The following is a 21,470-nucleotide window of genomic DNA, read 5'->3' as shown; positions in this document are numbered from 1 at the left end:
CAGGAGCCACTGATTTCATACTGCCTCTGGAATCAGCAGCTGTGTGGATACTGTGGGTGGTGTGCCAAGAACAGTTCTTTGGGATGGTGGACCTATTAATTTTGCATAGTGTGAATGATTTTGGGCCTTAAAACAGTGTTACAGTGTTGTAATTTCAGTCCTACACTGTATGCATATCCTAAATGAAGTTGATAACAGCTGTTTGTCTGCCAGTTTTCACTGCAAACTGTAGAACTCCACAAAGTTACAAACGGTGGGAAAGCCCTGAAGTCAGGAAGAGGAGTGAGTGTGGGAAGATACAGGCAAAGTCACAGGTTTAACTGAGTGTACTCTGGCGTAGGAAATTATTAATAGCTTTAAAAGGGAAAATGGTAGAGATTCTAAATGGAGGAGTACATTTACAGGTGCAAAAAGAGATGAGTCTGTGGGCAGTCAGTGTAAACAAGAGAAACAAATAGATTTGTTTGTTTTTCCTATAATACAACTTGCATTACAGCTGCAACTTGGAGGCCTGATTTGGTGGCTTCTTCAGCTTTATTCTCTGGCAAAAACTTAGCCTTCCAAATCCAAGTAACACTGTATTATAGCTGCCAGTTGAAACATTTGCAAAGAGATACACATAAAGCAAATTAAATTCACTCTCCTTTAAGAATCAAAGGCTTTGTTTAAATGCTACATTTGGGGTTTCCCAGACCAGGAAGACAGGATCTCCAAACTGGGATGCTAGACTGTCATAGAAGTCTATTTCAATGGGTTTTGCCATGCGACCATATATTTTAACAAACTCTAAGATTTGTATTGCCTCAGCAACCCTATAAGTGTTTAGAGAAGTCCATGTTACCAGACTCGCTGTTTAGTCTGCCTGCTGATGTTCTTTTTTTTTTTTTGAAACTTGGTATGTGTATTAATCTTCAGGCACATTGGAATTGTCACTGAAGACACCAAATAAAATCATTCATTGACAGGGTAACCAGTGCAAATATCTAATTATTAGTAGGAAAATTTGTCTAATGGTTCTAAGTCTTATTTCTTCCTTATTTACTATATTCTAGAGAAACACACATGCTGCTACTTTATAATTTCCTTTGATAGTTTCTTTATGTTGTGCTTTGACTTTCAGTGTCCCTGTTTATCTTGGCTTTACAAGTTTGGAGTTTTTAGATAGTATCTAAGATCATCCTCTACATCCTGTTATTCTGTTAAAAGTTGACTAGAAGAATCAAATGTATTTCTTGATTGAAAGCTGTTACTGAAGAGTGGGAGTACAAATAGTGCCTTGACCACAATATTACCCAAAAGCCAAGGGAATCACTAAAAAAATCACTATTTTTAATTTTTAAAAGTGGGTTACTCCAAGGTAAATGGGTAATTCTGGGTTTTCATGCCATGAGTTAATTCGACAAATGCTCAATATTTTATACATACTAAATAAGCATTTGTTTGCTTTACTGTTTTTATCCCTGTAAACTTGAAAAAGTATTAAACTCTTTAGTTTTGCACTTGCTCAAAATAATCTGGTTCATATAAAAGTCAGTGATCATAACAAAAAATTACCAGTTAATGTGAGGTATTTTAAATGAAAACTTTAAAATACATGGATGTTTTTTCAGCATGATGTAGACTATAAATAAAGTGTAATGAATTCACACAGAGGATACCTTTTTAAAGAAAGATTTAATTTGAAGGTATTTTGGTAGCCCAAAATTAAACACTTTAATTATACATTTGTTTAACCTTTTTGTATGATGGAAATCTGGAAGTCTTTGCTATTGGTTTTGTAGATTAATGCAGTTACACACAGCTATGCCCCACTTCCAGCCATTTAACCACTAAGTGGAATTTATTAAGATTATGAATGCTGAAGTAATAATAGTATTTAATTACATTTAAATAGCACAATTTTTTTCACCATTAAATAAGGGGATTTTTTTGCTCATATGTACCATTCAAGTTTCGTTTCAATTTGATATGTGTTTTTAAAACGTAACTGTATTTTTAAAATCATTTCACCTGCAGGTGGAAATGGTGTATTCATTGTTATCAATGCTTGGTACTCATGATAAAGATGACATGTCAAGAACATTGCTAGCAATGTCTAGCTCCCAGGACAGCTGCATAGCCATGCGTCAGTCTGGATGTCTTCCTCTCCTCATCCAGCTTTTACATGGCAACGATAAGGACTCTGTGTTGTTAGGAAACTCCCGTGGTAGTAAAGAGGCCCGTGCCAGAGCCAGCGCAGCGCTGCACAACATCATTCACTCCCAGCCTGATGATAAGCGAGGCAGACGGGAAATCCGTGTGCTCCATCTCTTGGAGCAGATCCGTGCTTACTGTGAAACGTGTTGGGAATGGCAGGAGGCACATGAACAAGGCATGGACCAAGACAAAAACCCAAGTAGGTTCTGCAAGCCATATAAAAGCATTTCAAAGATATATTGAAAAGAGTGAATTTACAGAAAGTACAGCTTTAATCTGACTTCTTGTTGAATGTATGCAAGTTCTGTTATATACATATATGTGTGTGCGTCATTTCTCCTTTATTTAAGTTCAGCTACTGTTGGGAAATAGTATGTGTCGCAGATACAATACCCTATTTAGAAGCTTTTTGAATTTAAATCTTGGACTTTGGTGTACTTTGCAGATAGTAATTCTAGTGGTTTGTATTTGTAGTTTGTAAAATAATATTGAATATATACTCATTATAGTTTACATTTTTATGGATAAACAGTCCTAAATTGCTCTTCATGCAGATGTTTAGGAGATAGCACTTTCCATTTGGCAGAGGGGCAGAGAGAACAAATTAAATAATCTCCATCTATCAAAATGAACTGCTGTTTATGATGTTATATGTGAGAAATGTAAATTAATAGGATTTTTCTCAGGGAACAGTTAGAAAAATAGATTTAAGCTTTGAGTTACCTTTGTTGCTCCTCTGAATTGAGGGCATCCCATGAGTGTAGCCTGTAGGTGTCCGTGGCAGGTGTGTGACTGAAATCAGGGCTGCCTTTTGCCTGATGCAATTCAGCAGAAGTGGCCTCTGCACAAGCTGTATCATAGAATCATAATAATGCCATTTCTGCATTATCCAGAACCTAGCTCACAAAAGTATGAACTTAAAAACTTCTAGGTTAGGAAGCAGAAGTTTTAATTAACCATTCATAAGGATGTAGCACTCAAAGAAACAGAGTATTATTTATTGCCACCAGAATATTTGACCATATTGATTTGTTTCACAAATATTATTAATTTCTAAGAGTAATAAGGTAATATTTTTTGCGCTGCAAGTCGTGTTTCTAGTTCAGCACATACATTCAGAATTCTCCCTAATTTGTTTTCAAGCATCAAATATATTTACAGTACACACTTTCTTTAGTAATAGTCTTAACTAATTGTGTGTTCATGGATTACTGGGAAGATACAGACATGACCAAAACTGCAGCTGGTTTATTTTTAAGATTAGATTTGCTCTGGAGAACTTATGATCTAGACAAAATCACCTGGAAGGTACTAATTGTTACCTGTTTCTGGATCAGTGCCTGCTCCAGTGGATCATCAGATTTGTCCTGCAGTGTGTGTTTTGATGAAACTTTCATTTGATGAAGAACACAGACATGCAATGAATGAGCTTGGTAAGATGAGAAGCTTGCTAGAAACTTCGTGCATGTCACTGCATATATGGCTTTTTTTTACTAATAGTTTAAGCTATTAACAGCAATTCATTTGTGTCAGTTGTTGCCCCCTAAGTGCTGAAAGGAGTTGAAATTAACTACACCATTTCCCAGTGGATAAGTTTATTATGTCAGTTACTGTTTTTTCTGGCATGAATTGTGAATTTCTGAAGAGTAATATTATTGTGGAAATATTTGCAATTTTACAAGTATTGGACTTAAAATTGAGACTACTTTCCAGGATGGGTGGTTTTTTGATTGGTGTTTTAGTGGGGTTTTTTCATCCTGCATGTGTTCTTATTTGACAGCCTGAATTTTTTTAGTTCAATAAATTCCATGCTTATAATTTTAGCAATTCATATCTCTTTCTGAGCATTGTGGTTTTCAGACATTTGAGGTTTCTTCTGTGCATAAAATGCAATTTGTTCCTTGCTACATATGTCCTGTATGTACAACATTAGAATACAGTTATGACTTTTTTTCTTACCTGAATATTTTTAAAGGAGGTTTGCAGGCCATTGCTGAACTGCTGCAAGTGGATTGTGAAATGTATGGACTCACAAATGATCACTATAGTGTTACCCTAAGGAGGTATGCTGGCATGGCTCTGACAAACCTGACTTTTGGAGATGTGGCAAACAAGGTGAGAGCAGAACTGTAAACTTGCAGTAATTTCAGTTCATAGCTGTTTGAATTACAGCTCTCAGCACAGGTGATTAAAATCTCCAGGATAGGATATTGAGTTTAAACTCAAGGTAGTTGAGTTCATATACTCTCTCTATTCCATCCTGTTGCTGACAGAGAGCACCACAAACAGAATGTTCCATCATATATCTATGGTATTGGCTCTCAAATCACTTTTGTCACTCAAAGCAAGGATTTTATCTATTGACCTGCTTTTTTAATGAGAACTAGGTTAGTACAGCATACAGTGATTTTATAGTAACTGATTCTTTCTGAGAATGTTGAATTAAAATACAGTAGTAATTGGGTCATTTTCTGAAGTTTTCAGTTATTTAACAATGCTATTGCTGTCTAATGAAATTTTTCCAACCTCAATTCAGGGTAGAGCTTGCTTTTAAATATATGGAGTGTATCTGGATCAAACTGGGCACCACTTCAATCATTATAAGAGAAAATTGGTTCCCCTAATTTCTGACAAGGACATTTCTTTTAAACACTAGAAACTTCCAATAGATTTGCCAGTCTGTGTATCTTAAAATAACTCAGTACTGAAGACCTACCCTTCTGCTCTAGAGGGAAGACATTTCAGCAGTAAATGGAAATAACAGACTTCAGAGAACTCAGGATTTGTTCTCTCACTAGGCAGTAGGTAACAACACATTGCTAGCTCACAGTGGTTTTTATCTGGTGCAAAGGAAAGAAGGCTTCTAAGGCAGTAAAGATCAAGATCACGTCCTTGAAGTGCTGTAAAAAATACAAAATTTTAGCACAATTTTGCCACTTATGTACTTAAACTGATAGCTGTGCTGAAATTTTGTAGTAGTTGTAAACCAAGTATTTATTGTTGACAACATATTTGCTAAGTTTTTATTGAACATAGATATGATTTGCTTAAAATATCATAACATTGTGCAGAAGTAGCCATCTAACCTGCTATTTCATACTACTCACTTTCTTTTTTCTCCTGATTCCTAACAGGCTACATTATGTTCCATGAAGGGCTGCATGAGAGCTCTTGTAGCCCAGCTGAAATGTGAAAGCGAAGACTTACAACAGGTAATGCTCTTTTGAGATAAAATACTTCTTTTGTTGTCTTATCTGCCTTAACTTTGATGTAAATTTTTTCTCATACTTATTTCATTAATTAGGAAGTACATTCTTCTTGTAAAATATTCTTATCTGTGGGATCACATTCTGGCTTTTTTTGTGGTTTGGCTTTTTGTAAATCATAATGCATGGGCTGCAAATCTTTTCTTATGACTCTGATCTGTTACTGTCTGTTCTAATGGGTCCTTCTGTGTAAGGAAAACAGCCTGAAATAAAGCCTTTAGGAAGTGCTTAGGGTAATCCTCAGAGCTGAGAGAGCAGAACTGTTGGAACTTGTGTAAAATTACTGTAATTTAAAATATTAAATTACAGTCAACTTTAACTAATGCTTATTGCTTACAAAGTGGAACAGTTCTTTAAAATAAAACCACCCTTGTCCTTGCAGTCTGACTGAATCATCAGACATAAGAGCAATTTTAAATAAACTTGACCTTATCTCTTAAAATGCTGTTAAAAAAATATTCTCTCCTTAACAGGAGAAGCTCACTAGTTACAACTGAGGAAAATATTAGAATTACAATAGAGATTCTTGGATAAACACCGTGATGTGCTATTAGGACAGGTATTGAGTATTCTTGAAAAGAGAGTCACAGCCCCATGGGCCCTCTGACCTCTGGGATGTCTCTAGCCACTGGCACCTAGACACCACACACACACAGAGCAGGAAGTCCTCCACTCAGGACAAGTTATAAATGGGATTTAGTAAGAATATGGGATCAGTGTACTCAAAACAGCCAATCAGCTGTTCAGACATCACTGTGCCTTTCTGTCCCCTGTGCTTTCCTGTGCTGAAAGATCACCTCAATCCATCTGTTTTCCTGCATTTGAAACCTTTGGGTCCTGCCATCCTGCAATAAGTGTTCTACAGTTCCAGAGTGCTCTTCCCCTGGATCCCACAGTGTCCCACATCCCCTCTGTCCAAAATGGGCGGAGAGCTGCTCCCTTTGACTCCCCTGAGTGTCACAGCTGTGCCACAGGGTGGTGGGTTCCCTGGGAGAGTCCTGGGAAGAGCCTGGACAGGGCACAGAGCCTGGCTTTGGGCTCCTGTGTTGCTCTGGCTGTGTTGAGGTGGGCTCTGAAGGGCTGGTGGCTCCTTGGGAGCAGCCAGGGCTGCGTGTTCCTGGGCCGTTCCATGTGCCGTGACTGTCTGTGCTCCACTGAGTGGGGGGGCAAGGGAGCATTCACCACGTAACCTGAAAAGTTTATGCACTTCTGTGACAATGAGAACACCCATAAGCAAAAGTTTTCTATCAAATTAATTTCATGAGGGATATGCATGCTTACAGCTGCTCATGAATGGATGGAGTTTAATGTGTAATGACTGCCCACTACAGTGACAACCTATCTCAGTCTAACTGCTGCCAAGTACCAGGACATCTTCTGGAGATAGCTATTCTGCTTGTAAAAGGCAGAATGTATTTTAAAAATACTTTAAAGAGCTTTATAAACATCAAAATAATCATACCATATGAGAGACAGGCAAGTGGTATTGTTCTAAGTGAAAAAAGTGAAAAAAATATTATATAAATCTCTCCTTTGAGATGATATAGCTCTAAAACAGACATAAGAATAGAGAAGCAGAGAACCTGACTTCCAATCTCTGTTTTAAGTACCAACACACAAAAGCCAGTAGCTTTGATCAAACTTGATGCTGAAACGTTAGACCAGTCTAGCAGACAATACAACAAAAAGCAGATGTTAGCAAATATTAGTTCAGTAATTGAATGTGACCACTGTTAATTAACATAGCATTTGATAAGTCCAGGAGGAAAGTCTGATAACCTGCTAAAAACATTCCTATCTTGAAATATGTTACTTTTCTTTCTCATTTTGCAGGTCATTGCAAGTGTATTGAGGAACTTGTCCTGGCGAGCAGATGTAAACAGTAAAAAGACTCTAAGAGAAGTTGGAAGTGTGAAAGCATTGATGGAATGTGCTTTAGAAGTTAAAAAGGTATCTTCTATAAGTTACTAAATTGAATTTTTGAGAGATTGCATTTATTTTACACAAAACACTAATATGACCATTGACCATTTTTAATAACAGCAGTTGCTGAAACAGTTGATGTGGCTCAGGTAATTTTTCTGGAAGAAGAGTTTGATTTAACATAGCAGCAAACCACAATGGAGCAATGTCACCTCAAAACTACTGTTGATCTGATATTATTTATGAGGGTTGACTGCTTTTGCTTTTCAGTTTCATGAGCTCTGCTGTTAAAATAGTCTTTTTTATAATTTTGTCATTTAATAAAAGCTCTTTTCAGTTAATTAGTAGGCATCTACGACTTCTTTAGTGTGTAGATGAGAGTATATTCCATCCCAGAGACTGCTGCCAACTGGTCTTCAAGCCCTTCTATCATTGTAGCAGCAAACAAGTATTGAGACACATATTTCTGATACCTCTGAGGCAGGCAATATCAAATCCATGGCTGAAGGAAGGAGCAAAGTAAACAAAATACATGTGCACTGCTGCCTGCACCTTACCACCCCAGAAAGCAGAATTGGAGTGTACACAGCTCCTTGAAGCTAACTTAATGTGTTTTTGAGAGCTTAAGGTCAATAGCTGAAAACTTCTCCTGTCATGTTGCTGTTTTCCTAGGAATCCACCCTGAAAAGCGTTCTGAGTGCCTTATGGAATTTGTCAGCTCACTGTACTGGGAACAAAGCTGACATATGTGCTGTTGATGGTGCTCTTGCATTTCTGGTTGGCACACTGACATACCGGAGCCAAACAAACACTTTAGCCATCATAGAAAGTGGAGGAGGAATACTAAGAAATGTTTCTAGCCTAATTGCTACTAATGAGGACCATAGGTGGGTACACTTCTGACAATTTTTAGTAGTTCCACATGTATATTTATTAGATAGTTTCTATGACCAAGCCTTAATATGAATGCATGTGTTAAGTATAGTAATTAAAACCAGTTAATTTCTAGTACATTTGATGAAGTGGGTATTTCACTTACATAACAGGAATGTGCAAACAGATTAAGAGCTGCTGCTTGCTAATGATGAACTGTACTCAAAGCTAACTATTCATATTTGTAATAGGATTTTGTTAGCATTCAGATAAAAGCTAGTGGAAATACAAGTTATTTGCACAGGAGAATTCTTAATTATCCTTTGTAAGGGCAAAACTAATATCTAGAAGAATAGGTTTCTGTTTTGCTTTGTCTCTTATCCTTTTGAAATGCCACTTACGGATGTTTGTTTTCAATTACTCAACCCCAGGCAAATCTTGCGAGAGAACAGCTGCTTACAAACCTTGTTACAACACTTGAAGTCACACAGTTTGACAATAGTTAGTAACGCGTGTGGGACCCTGTGGAATCTCTCTGCTCGAAATGCAAAGGATCAGGAGTCGCTGTGGGACATGGGAGCTGTGAGCATGCTGAAAAACCTGATTCACTCTAAACACAAAATGATAGCCATGGGTAGTGCTGCAGCTCTACGGAACCTCATGGCAAACAGGCCAGCAAAGTACAAAGATGCCAACATCATGTCTCCAGGATCAAGCCTCCCATCCCTCCATGTCAGAAAGCAAAAAGCACTAGAAGCAGAATTAGATGCTCAGCATTTATCAGAGACTTTTGACAACATTGATAACTTAAGCCCGAAAGCATCTCACCGCAATAAGCAGAGACATAAGCAAAATATATATAGTGAGTATGTGCTGGATGCCAGCCACCACGACGATGGGGTGTGCAGGTCGGAGAGCTTTAATGCTGGCAATATGACTGTGCTCTCACCATATACCGTAAATACTACGGTATTGCCTGCCTCGTCCTCTTCCAGTAGAGGAAACACAGAAAATTCTCGGTCTGAGAAAGACAGAAGTGTTGAAAGGGATCGAACAGTAGGTTTAAATACCTATCATCAAGCTGCAGAGAGTACTGGGAGTTCCTCTAAGAGAATAGGAATGCAGATTTCTACTACTGCAGCTCAGATTGCCAAAGTTATGGAAGAAGTAACAAGCATGCACATTCCACAGGAAGACAGAAGTTCTGGTTCCACTTCTGAAATACACTGTTTGACAGAAGAGAGAAATGCCCAGAGGAGATCAGCCTCTGCCCATACTCACTCAAATACATACTTTCCAAAATCCGAGAACTCAAACAGGACATGTCCTGTGCCTTATACAAAAATGGAATACAAAAGAGCTTCAAATGATAGTTTAAATAGTGTCAGCAGCAGTGATGGCTATGGTAAAAGAGGCCAAATGAAACCTTCCATTGAGTCTTACTCTGAAGATGATGAAAGCAAATTCTGTAGTTATGGCCAATATCCAGCTGACTTGGCACACAAGATTCATAGTGCAAATCACATGGATGACAATGATGGAGAATTAGACACTCCTATTAATTATAGTCTTAAATATTCAGATGAGCAGTTAAATTCTGGAAGGCAGAGTCCCTCCCAGAATGAAAGATGGGCAAGGCCTAAGCATACAATAGATGATGAAATGAAACAAAATGAGCAAAGACAGTCAAGGAACCAAAATGCAGCCTACCCTGTGTATACTGAAAGTGGAGAGGATAAACACATGAAATATCAGACACCTTTTGGACAGCAGGAGTGTGTTTCTTCCTTTAGATCAAGAGGATCCAGTGGCTCAGATCAGAACAGAGTAGGCCCAGCTCTTGGAATGAATCAGAAAGTGAACCAGTCCTTGTGCCAGGTTGATGATTATGATGATGATAAGCCAACCAACTATAGTGAACGTTATTCTGAGGAGGAACAACATGAAGAGGAAGACAGACCAACTAATTACAGCATAAAGTACAATGAAGAGGAACATCATGTTGATCAGCCTATTGACTATAGTTTAAAATATTCAACAGAAGTTCCAGCACCTTCTCAGAAGCCATCTTTTACTTTTCCAAAGACTTCTTCAGTGCAACTCAATAAAACTGAGCATATTGCCCCAAGCAGTGGGAGCACATCAGCCCCCTCAGCTGGTTCAAAGAGGCAGAACCAGCTTCACCCAAGCTCTGCACAGAGCAGAAGTGGTCATGCACAGAAGAACGCCTCATGTAAGACTCCCTCTATTAATCAGGAAACTATACAAACTTACTGTGTGGAGGATACCCCAATATGTTTTTCAAGGTGTAGCTCTTTGTCATCCTTGTCATCAGCTGAAGATGAAATAGGACGTGATCAATCTGCACGTGGTACAGATGCCAATAACACACTGCAGATTGCAGAACTGAAGGAGAACAGTGGGGCTCTACCTACAGAAGGTGCAGCAAGTGAAATCACATCAACAGCACAACACATCAGAACAAAATCCACTAGACTTCAGACTTCTAGCTTGTCTCCTTCTGATTCCTCTAGACATAAAGCTGTTGAATTTTCTTCAGGTGCCAAATCTCCCTCAAAGAGTGGTGCCCAAACTCCTAAAAGCCCACCAGAACATTATGTGCAGGAAACACCACTCATGTTCAGCAGATGTACTTCTGTAAGTTCCCTGGATAGTTTTGAAAGCCGTTCAATTGCTAGTTCAGTTCAAAGTGAGCCTTGCAGTGGAATAGTAAGTGGTATTATAAGTCCCAGTGACCTTCCAGACAGCCCTGGACAAACAATGCCTCCAAGCAGAAGTAAAACACCACCACCTGCTCAAGGAGTTCAAGTCAAAAGAGAGGTACCTAAAGGAAAAGCAACCACTACAGAGAAAAGAGAGCCTGGTCCTAGACAGGCAGCTGTAAATGCAGCTGTTCAAAGAGTTCAGGTACTGCCAGATGCTGATACACTATTACATTTTGCCACAGAAAGCACACCAGATGGGTTTTCTTGCTCTTCTAGCCTGAGTGCTCTGAGCCTTGATGAGCCATTTATACAGAAGGATGCAGAGTTAAGAATTATGCCTCCAGTTCATGAAAATGAGCATGGAAACGAAGCAGAACCTGAACAGTCAGATGATACTAAGGATAACCAGGAGAAGAAACCAGAGAAGCCAGCTGAAGCAGAAAAAGACATTCTGGATGATTCTGATGATGATATTGAAATACTGGAAGCGTGTATTATTTCTGCAATGCCAACAAAGTCTTCACGTAAAGCCAAAAAGCCTTCTCAAGCGTCTGCTCCAAAAATACCTCCTCCTGTAGCCAGAAAGCCCAGCCAGTTGCCAGTTTACAAACTTTTGCCTTCACAAAGCAGACTGCAATCACAAAAGCACGTGACTTTTACACCAGGAGATGATATGCCACGGGTATATTGTGTTGAGGGTACACCAATAAATTTTTCAACAGCTACATCTCTAAGTGACCTGACAATAGAATCCCCCCCAAGTGAGCTGGCCAATGCAGACAATGTGGGTGTGGGAGCAGAGTCAGGGGAGTTTGAAAAGCGGGACACCATTCCTACAGAAGGCAGAAGTACTGATGATTCTCAGAGAGCAAAAAGCTCAGTTGTGACTCCCCTTGGTCTGGATGATGACAAAACAGAAGAGGGTGATATTCTGGCTGAGTGCATTAACTCAGCTATGCCAAAAGGAAAAAGTCACAAACCTTTCAGAGTGAAGAAGATAATGGATCAAATTCAACAAGCATCTTCATCTCCAAGTAATAAAAACCAGCCAGAAGGTGAGAAAAAGAAGCCAACATCACCAGTAAAGCCTGTTTCCCAAAACAATGAATACAGAGCACGTGTGCGAAAAAGCACGGAACCCAAAAGCAATGCTAGTAATGAAAGAGGCTATCCAGAGAACAGAGATGCAAAGAAACAGAACCTTAAAAACAATTCAAGAGAGATTCATGACAAATTGCCAAATAATGAAGAGCGTGCAAGAGGAAGCTTTGCATTTGATTCTCCTCATCATTATACGCCTATTGAGGGAACTCCTTACTGTTTTTCACGGAATGATTCCCTGAGTTCATTAGATTTTGATGATGATGACGTTGACCTTTCAAGGGAGAAGGCAGAATTAAGAAAAGGAAAAGAAGGAAAGGAAATTGAAAGTAAAGAGTGCTCTAATGCAGAACAGTCTTCAAATCAGCAGCCAAGTAACAGGACACAAGTTTGTCAAAAACACCCAACGGGCAGAAGCCAGACAAAAACTTTCTCTCAGTCAACTAAAGATATTCCAGACAGAGGAGCAGCTACAGATGAAAAAATGCAGAATTTTGCTATTGAAAACACACCTGTTTGTTTTTCTCGCAATTCATCTCTTAGCTCCCTCAGTGATATTGATCAAGAAAACAATAACAACAAAGAAGGGGAACCTCCAAAACGTCCTGAGGCTTCCGAGCCACAGGTGGAATCCAACAGACCACAGACTTCTGGTTATGCCCCTAAATCATTTCATGTTGAAGATACTCCTGTGTGCTTCTCTAGAAACAGCTCTCTGAGTTCTCTTAGCATTGACTCAGAAGATGATCTTCTGCAGGAATGCATTAGTTCTGCTATGCCTAAAAAGAAAAAGCCCTCAAGAATGAAGAGTGATGGTGAAAAAAATAATTCCAGAAACACAGGTGGTATACTAGCAGAAGATTTAACACTGGATTTAAGAGAGATACAGAGGCCAGATTCAGAACATGGTTTTTCACCTGATTCAGAAAACTTTGACTGGAAAGCTATACAAGAAGGTGCAAATTCTATAGTTAGTAGCTTGCATCAAGCTGCGGCTGCTGCATCACTGTCTAGGCAAGCTTCATCAGACTCTGACTCTATCCTTTCATTAAAATCTGGTATTTCTCTAGGGTCACCATTTCATCTTACCCCAGACCAAGAAGAAAAACCTTTCACTAGTAATAAAGGTCCAAGAATTATTAAGCCAGGAGAGAAGAGTACACTGGAGTCTAAAAAAGTAGAATCAGAAAGTAGGGGAATCAAAGGTGGGAAGAAAGTGTATAAAAGTATGATCACAGGAAAAGCACGCTCTAATTCAGAAGTTTCAAGTTTGAAGCAACCACAACAGACAAGCGTGCCTTCAATTTCACGTGGTAGAACAATGATCCATATTCCAGGGGTTCGAAATAGTTCTTCAAGTACTAGTCCTGTTTCCAAAAAAGGACCCCCACTCAAAAACATGAACTCCAAGAGTCCCAGTGAAGGCCAAAGTTTGACTAGTTCTCCAAGAGGAGCCAAATCATCAGTGAAACCTGAGCCAGCTCCTGTGACTAGGCAGCCATCAGGGTTGAACCAGAGTGGATCAAGTAAAGGACCTTCTAGATCAGGATCTAGAGACTCCACTCCTTCTAGACCTCAACAGCAGCCATTAAGTAGGCCTCTGCAATCTCCTGGACGAAGCTCCATTTCCCCAGGAAGAAATGGTATCAGTCCTCCCAACAAACTGTCACAGTTGCCAAGAACATCATCTCCTAGCACAGCTTCAACTAAATCCTCAAGTTCAGGTAGAATGTCGTACACACCACCAGGCAGGCAGATGAGCCAGCAAAACCTTGCAAAGCAAACTGCCTTACCTAAGAGTACCAGTAGCATTCCACGAAGTGAATCTGCTTCAAAGGGGTTAAACCAAACTCTCAGTACTGGTGGATCAAACAAAAAGACTGACCTATCCAGAATGCCATCCACAAAGTCTAGTGGAAGTGAATCTGACAGATCTGAGAGACCTGTTCTCGTTCGTCAGTCAACTTTCATTAAAGAGGCTCCGAGCCCTACTCTGAGACGGAAATTAGAAGAGTCAGCTTCATTTGAATCTCTGTCGCCTTCCAGGCCAGATTCTCCCACAAGGTCCCAACTACAGACCCCAGTTTTAAGTCCTTCTCTTCCTGATATGTCTTTATCCACTCATTCACCTGCCCAGAGTAGTGGTTGGCGAAAATTAGCCCCTAATCAGAGCCCTACTATAGAATATGATGGGAGACCAGCAAAGCGTCATGACATAGCTCGTTCCCATTCTGAGAGTCCATCTAGGCTGCTGATCAACAGATCAGGAACGTGGAAGCGCGAGCACAGTAAGCATTCCTCATCACTTCCTCGTGTAAGCACTTGGCGGAGAACTGGAAGTTCCTCCTCAATTCTGTCAGCTTCTTCAGAATCCAGTGAAAAGGCAAAAAGTGAAGATGAAAAGCAGCATGGAGGTTCTCTCCCTGGACACAAGCAAAGTAAAGAAAGCCAAGCACCAGCAAAAGGTACTTGGAGAAAAATAAAAGAAAATGAAATTCCTCAGATAATGAATGATCCTCAGCATTCTTCTTCAGGTGCCGCAAATGGCTCTGATTCCAAAACCCTCATCTATCAGATGGCTCCAGCTGTCTCTAAGACAGAGGATGTGTGGGTGAGGATAGAGGACTGCCCAATTAACAACCCTCGATCTGGAAGGTCCCCAACTGGAAATACTCCCCCTGTTATTGACAGTATTTCAGAAAAAGGGGGTATGAATGGTAAAGATCCTAAAGAGATTCAAGAGAAGCAAACCCCAGGGAATGGAGGTGGTCCTGTTCGTACCGTTGGCTTAGAAAACCGTCTGAACTCTTTCTTTCAGATAGACAGTCAAGACAAGAAAGGCACTGAAACAAAGCCTCTGCAGAATAACCCCGTTCCTGCACCAGAAATTAACGAAAGTACTGTTAGCGAGCGTACTCCGTTCAGTTCCAGTAGCTCAAGCAAGCACAGCTCCCCCATTGGTGCTGTGGCAGCAAGGGTGACTCCTTTCAACTACAACCCAAGCCGCAGGAAGAGCAGCGTGGACAATAGCTCTGCTCGGCCCTCACAGATACCAACCCCGGTGAATAACAGCACCAAGAAACGTGACACCAAGTCTGAAAACACTGACTCCAGTGGAACACAAAGCCCTAAACGTCACTCTGGCTCTTACCTGGTAACTTCTGTTTAAGTGCAACAAAAAAAAAAAAAAAACTGATGTATTATATACAGCAGCTACTTAGAAACTTTGTTTCAAATGAAACAAAAAAAAATGGGGATTGATTTTTTTTTTGTTTGTTTGTTTGTTTTGTTTTTATTTGTTGTAAATAGCTTTGATTCCTGTTAGATGGTCCTTGTTCTGGAAGCCATATTTGATAGTATACTTTGTCTCCACTGGTGATATTTTGCAGGAATACCTGATTGACAGTTTGAAATAAAATTGCTAAAGCAAGTGTATTTGTACAGTATGTTTAACATGTATTCCCATGTTTAACATGCATCTCATCCCATTATCCTTTGAATATTGCTTGTCATTGAAATCATAGAATAGCACAATAGAAACGATGCAGTCATATTGCTTTACCAATAATTTCTAGATTACAGACCAACTAAACTACATCAGGGAAGAATTGGTATTATTTATGCAAAAAAAAATATACTCATGTTTAGTATTTGTGAGTTCATCTAACCCAATAATTAATCATGTGGCTGTGAAATTCACAGTAATATGGTTTCCGCTGAACAAGCTTTCCTAGCCTGCTTTTCTGCATGAATGGAACTGATGGTTCATTTTATGAAGTAATGATTAACATTTCTGTGGTCACATAATGTGCATAGATAGTTATGGTGTAACAATTTACACTTTCTTTGTGCTCTGAAAAAGAAAAAAAAACAACAAAAAAACAACTGTGTAACTGTAAAACCTTGAACAAAATTATTTTACCTGAATTAGATTTTATCTTAAAGTAGGTAGAATTTTTTTGCTATGCTGTAACTTGTTGTATATTCTGGTATTTGAGGTGAGATGGCTGCTCTTTTATTAACGAGACGTGGGTGATGTCTCAACAGAGACTAAAATGAACATTTCAGAATAAATTATTACTATATGTAAGTTGTGTGTGTTACTTCTGCATTACATAAAAATACAGGATTTTACTTTGAGATGTCACCATATAATGTGGTTGTATGCACTTAACACTTAAGGCCTGATTTGGGATAATCCTGCACCTCCAATATCTGTTCTTCCTTATCACTGGCAAATGGCTGTTGTAGAATGCTTTTAACATTTGCAGGATCAGGCCCTAGGTCTTCTGTAATATATTTGTAATTGAAACAGTTTCACACATCTCAGGTGCATAACAAGGCTAAAGGCAGGGTATTTCCAGTAGCCACGCAGTATAATTGTTCTCACGACTGCAAGCCTGAAACAATATTGTATCTATACAAATAATATTTGTAAAACAAAACATTTTTGATTGGGGATATAATGTAGAATGTGAAATAATGACTATAAGATGAAATTTTGCTTCTATTTGCGCTCTATGGGTTTGTGGTTTTTTTTATTTATTTTTTAAAAAAATTATGAAGGGAAAAATATCACACGAATCCCATGGCAGCAAGAAATTTGTTACCATAGTAGAAAAAGAATTTTATGCAAAACATGACATTTGCTGCCTCGAGCCTTTTTGATGCAAATATAGACTGTACTAGAACAATGCTGAAAAAAAAAATAGATTTGTGCTTTAAAAATATAAATATAGTCTGAATTTAGATGAGGATTACTTCAAAGTAGTAACATGAGAGAACAGAACATTAACCATTCTGTGCATGTTTAAACAAACCATGAAATGAAATGGTGTATCAGTTTCGTTGTATCTTGACTGGATTGTCTAAAGGTAGCTTTCTAAATAACTGATATGTCAGAATGCCCTGATTTCAGGAAGCCCTGAAATAGAGCAATTTACCTTTATGGTAGCTTTAACACAGTTGCAGAGTGTATCACTTCTGTGGCTTTTGTACTTCTGATACTGAAATGAATCAATTGAATCCGTTATAAATCATGCACTGCTTTAGGAACACAATCAAGACACTATCAGCAGACAGAAGTCAATTTATATAGAAGCCAGTACCAAAAACACCTATTTGGCAGAAGTGGTATCTTTCTTACTTGCTCTTTTGTTCTTTGCTTCCTGTCAGATTTTCTTAGAGACATGCCATGTTCCTGTATCATCTCGTGAACCTGTTAAGAAGCAGCACTCCTCGTGTTAGCATTTGAAATATTTTGCATACAAGCATCTTCATTAAACTTCTAATATAAATGTGTCCTTTTAGTGTCCTTTTAAAGATGAGATAGAAACAGATTATGTCATGTGTTTAAAGTCAGGACTTCCTGCTGGAGTAGAATACGGAACTCCATCCTTGAGTTTTAAATGAAAGGCCACTTTGGTTCTACATGTTTTGATTTTTTTTCTTTTTTATCATTATTTTGTGCTGGGCTTTTAACAACTAATACAAAAATATACTACATAATCCAGAATAGTTGTTTAATACTGGCATTACATATTTGTCCTGTCAATTAAAGAGTTAAAGGTGAATTCAGTCTCAGAAAAGAAATTCTGGTTTCAGTTCTGTTACTGAAAAACTACTGAAATCAGTTTTTTAATCAGAAGAACGTGAAACTATAAATAACTGTATGCGTATCAAACACCAGAATGTCTTTGAAAATTATAGTGGCTTCTTGATATAGACTTGGGGATACTTCATGATCATTATAATTGGAAAGTTTCTCTTAGTATCCACTTAAGTAAACCTATATTTGTAGCAAAGACAAGCTAGAGAAACTTTCCAGCTATAAGGGTAGTGATACACTAAAATATGCTTCCCATGGGAGTTGTTAAATTTCCATTATAGAAGTTTTAAGAAGAGGTTTATGAAACATCTCATAGGGATGGACTGTAGTATATTTCATATTGCCTGTGTGCAGAGATGGGTGATCTTTTAAAATCTCTTCCAGATCTACATTTCTCTGATTCTTTATCTAAAATACTTAGTATCCACTAAGAGCCTTTCAGAATATTTAAAGACATCCATGATGTTTGATTTATGATGGGGATATAAAGTTATATTCTTTAAGCTCAACTAAAAAACAGATCCCAGAAATATAAAATCAAACATACAAAAAATGGTTGCAATAAGTATATTTGGTCTTGGATTTTGTTAATGATGTCAGAATCACAATAGTCAGATTTGATTTATGCTGCTAAAGATAACCTCTCGTTCCTTGGTTTTATTTGTATGAAGTTGCCACAGCAGGTAAGAGGACATTATTTATGTCAAGGCAAAACAAAGAATAGCAAGGAGCTAAGGAAACCAAGACTCAATTTACTGTTCTGGGATGCACTGCCTTTCTTTCTACCAATTTTGGTAGAATTTTTTGTGACTTATGCTCAGACCTTTATTTGTCCTTGAATTAGCTTATTGTATCTAGTGCATACCAAACTTATACTTCAAAATCAGTTTATACTGAAAAATAACTCATAAAGCTCATTTCAGACTGTCTTCTAGCTTTGTCCTCTTGGTGTGAAAAGCAGAGATCTGACCTCCCCACAATTTGTAATTAGTTCATTTTTTAAAATGTACTTCCATTTTAGTTTTTTGCAGTGTGTCACAGTTAAGGTTACTGCTCAATTTCTGTGTAAGCTCTTCTGACTAAATATTGCAGTCTTTAAAGGGGAATTAATCTATTTCTATTTTTCATGTGCAGTTCTCTATTGAGAGTATTTTCTCCTGAAAGATTAAAGATAATACAGCTCTGTCAGATATGACAGCTTAAAAATTGAAAGCCTTGCCATGGTTTCCGGATGAGACTGGAGTATTATTTCAAGTAGGATTTGGCTGCAGAAAACAAGCATAGTTTATGCTATAAATGTCAGTAAGCTGCAGTATTCTTCAACATAGACAAATACCTTTGATGGCTTTGGGACGTTAGCTGCACTGTCTTTGGTAAAGGAGGAGGGAGATAAAAGGGACAGTTTCAGAGTGAGTCATGTTGTCTTAGGGATGTACTTTCCTTTTTTCCTCAGTAAATTACATAAGCTGTACCAGAAAGAGAACAGCTTATGCACAAATTAATGAGGTATTATTTTGAAGTATACTAGTAGACCACAAAACTGCATAACCCTTGTCTGATAATCTGAAAACTGAATTATTTGATGTCTACTTTGGAGTACTTCATAGCTGTCCATCCCCTTGATCCCCTTAACAGAAGTTGATATTACCACAAAGATAACTGTGTTAGCTTCCGCTTTCTTCTTAAGGATAACAATCCATACTATTTCTAGAACTGAAGAAATGGCATGTGCTGTTCAAAGAAGTTTTCTTCTGCATTCCATGCTTCTGGCTATGAATCCTGGCTCTTACATGACCATTCATTTGCTCACCTCTTACCTTCTTCCCTGATGGGGTTAGTAGAATTAGCGCTGCTTGGAAATGCTGAATTTGCTCAGTGCATAGTTGGACAAGAGCCACCTGAGCCAGCAAAAAAGTAAATACAACAGCTAGGGCTGATTGAAAGAGGTTGGGATTGTTTACTTTATAGGACGTCATTGGATTGAGCCATTACAGGCAATTTTAAGCCTATGTGCCAAGTTTCAGACCTTCACCCATTTTGACACAACAAAAGCAAATTGAAGTTTGTTTTTTTGGGGTTTTTTTGGTTTGGGTTTTTTGGAGTTTTTTTTACTGAATTTTTGCCTAATGGCCTCTAGTGCTTTGCATTTAAGTACCTTATATTCGGGTAAATCCTCAATCCTGAAATTCTGACAACTTAACTTCAGAAGTATTACATCAGTATATGGACGTGGAAAAAATACATTTCTTCATCAAAAATCCCCCCCTCCCCCCTTCAAAAAAAAAAAGTCTACCACTTGTAAGCTTCTGGGAGACTTGGTTTAGATTTGCAATATTAAATTCAATGCAGTAAATCAGTAAATCTTTCCAGTGAAGAGATTTATTGCTTTCCCAGAAGAGGCTTGAAGAGGGAGATAACATCTCCCGTTCTTAATGAGGTCAGTATTGTAGGGATGACCTGGAAAATGTTTAGGTGGACTCTTCATACAAGGAAATTGTACAGTTACTACAGTTACTAGATGCCTCCCAAATGTTTTTCCCATCTAGCTTTCATGAAATAGTACAAACAGCCATAGGAGCATCACTAAAAATCAGGTATGGACTTCCACCTAAATATAACTTCCTACATCTACTGTAATGCCTTGCAAAGTTAGATCCACCTGTGCGACAGCTTTGTTCTTGATGAGATGTGTGATTTGGATGAAGCTGTGAATCAGAAGTGAAGTGTCAGTTAATGTAAAGCATGACTTTCTCCACATGTTTAAAACTCTGAGGACCTTTTCGATACCAAATTACCCTAGAGTATTCGCTCTCTGGTTCCACAGCCATCTCCTTTGCACTTTGACATTTAACCAGAAGAGATGCCCGCTTTTATTTTCATTTCAGATCACATGTAGAAATAAGATTCCTGCATCATAGTTTCCTATATGCAGAATAACAGTTTGTATCTGTAACTGTGTTTATAGAGAATGTTATGTAGCTAAGATTGAGTTTTTAGTCAGAATGGTAAGTTAACTGCTTACGTGTGTTGTGTTTGGTTACATATTGGAAGTGCAAGGGAATGTGGTGTGGTGCTTTAAGAGTTCACAACATAATTAATGCAGGTGTCAATTAACTTGTGATGCCAAGATGAATTTTCTGCTGTGAAGTTTCAGTTTACCAGATATGCTGTTTACTTACTCTAAGATTGGGGAACACCTCCCTAGTAGTTTTGCAAATTACCTTTCTTAGGAAATTTCCACACAGTTACAGGCTTATGTGTTAGTGAATTTCTGCCACTTCAAGATTTAAAGAAATTATTCTAATTTTGCTGTTTGTGAAAATATCCTTTGCTTGAGTGGCTGTAGAATTGCAATTAGAATGTCAGGAAGGTGTAGAGGGAGCTAGTTCCCTCAGTAAAATGCACTTCTGTCCAGAGCTCAAGCCATACATACAAACACAGTATATCTAATGCCATCCTTTCTGGTAGGATCTAACATGAATAAAGCTTGTGCTGGTTCTCTGCAAGTAAACTGTCATCCTGTGAGATCAGATGAATTTGCCCACCTGTAAGTGTTGTTTCTCTTGAACAAACTTGGCCCACAATTATCTTTCCTTCAATTTTGTTGTTTGCTTCTGCCTGAGATGCATTACTGTTTATATCCTAACTCTGTAATTAATTCTTTCTTCAATTATTCTAATGTATTTTGTTTCACAGTATACTTATTCTGAATTTAGTCTTGCTATGCATAATTTATTTATTACTTGCAGTGTTACATAAAATTTCCTCCTGATTGCA

At 38.3% G+C, this 21,470-nt stretch overlaps 1 protein-coding gene across 4 annotated transcripts in view; it reads left to right on the top strand.

Moving 5' to 3' along the window:
* Positions 1-21,470, top strand: part of APC (APC regulator of WNT signaling pathway) — a 92,937-nt gene extending 71,467 nt beyond the window's left edge. For all 4 annotated transcript variants that reach the window (XM_054288755.1, XM_054288738.1, XM_054288746.1 and 1 more), the window contains 7 exons: positions 2,017-2,395; positions 3,534-3,629; positions 4,172-4,311; positions 5,331-5,408; positions 7,296-7,412; positions 8,058-8,272; positions 8,690-21,470. In XM_054288755.1, the coding sequence (XP_054144730.1) occupies positions 2,017-2,395; positions 3,534-3,629; positions 4,172-4,311; positions 5,331-5,408; positions 7,296-7,412; positions 8,058-8,272; positions 8,690-15,254 (7,590 nt within the window). In that variant the 3' untranslated portion in view covers positions 15,255-21,470. The remainder of the gene's footprint in view (positions 1-2,016; positions 2,396-3,533; positions 3,630-4,171; positions 4,312-5,330; positions 5,409-7,295; positions 7,413-8,057; positions 8,273-8,689) is intronic.

The sequence above is a fragment of the Melozone crissalis genome, unplaced genomic scaffold (assembly GCF_028551555.1).
Source record: "Melozone crissalis strain CALT ecotype California unplaced genomic scaffold, PUWL_Pcris_2 ptg000005l_1, whole genome shotgun sequence".
Lineage (NCBI taxonomy): Eukaryota > Metazoa > Chordata > Aves > Passeriformes > Passerellidae > Melozone > Melozone crissalis.
Note: the sequence above shows the minus strand (reverse complement) of the source record. Positions and strands in the feature narration are given on the sequence as shown.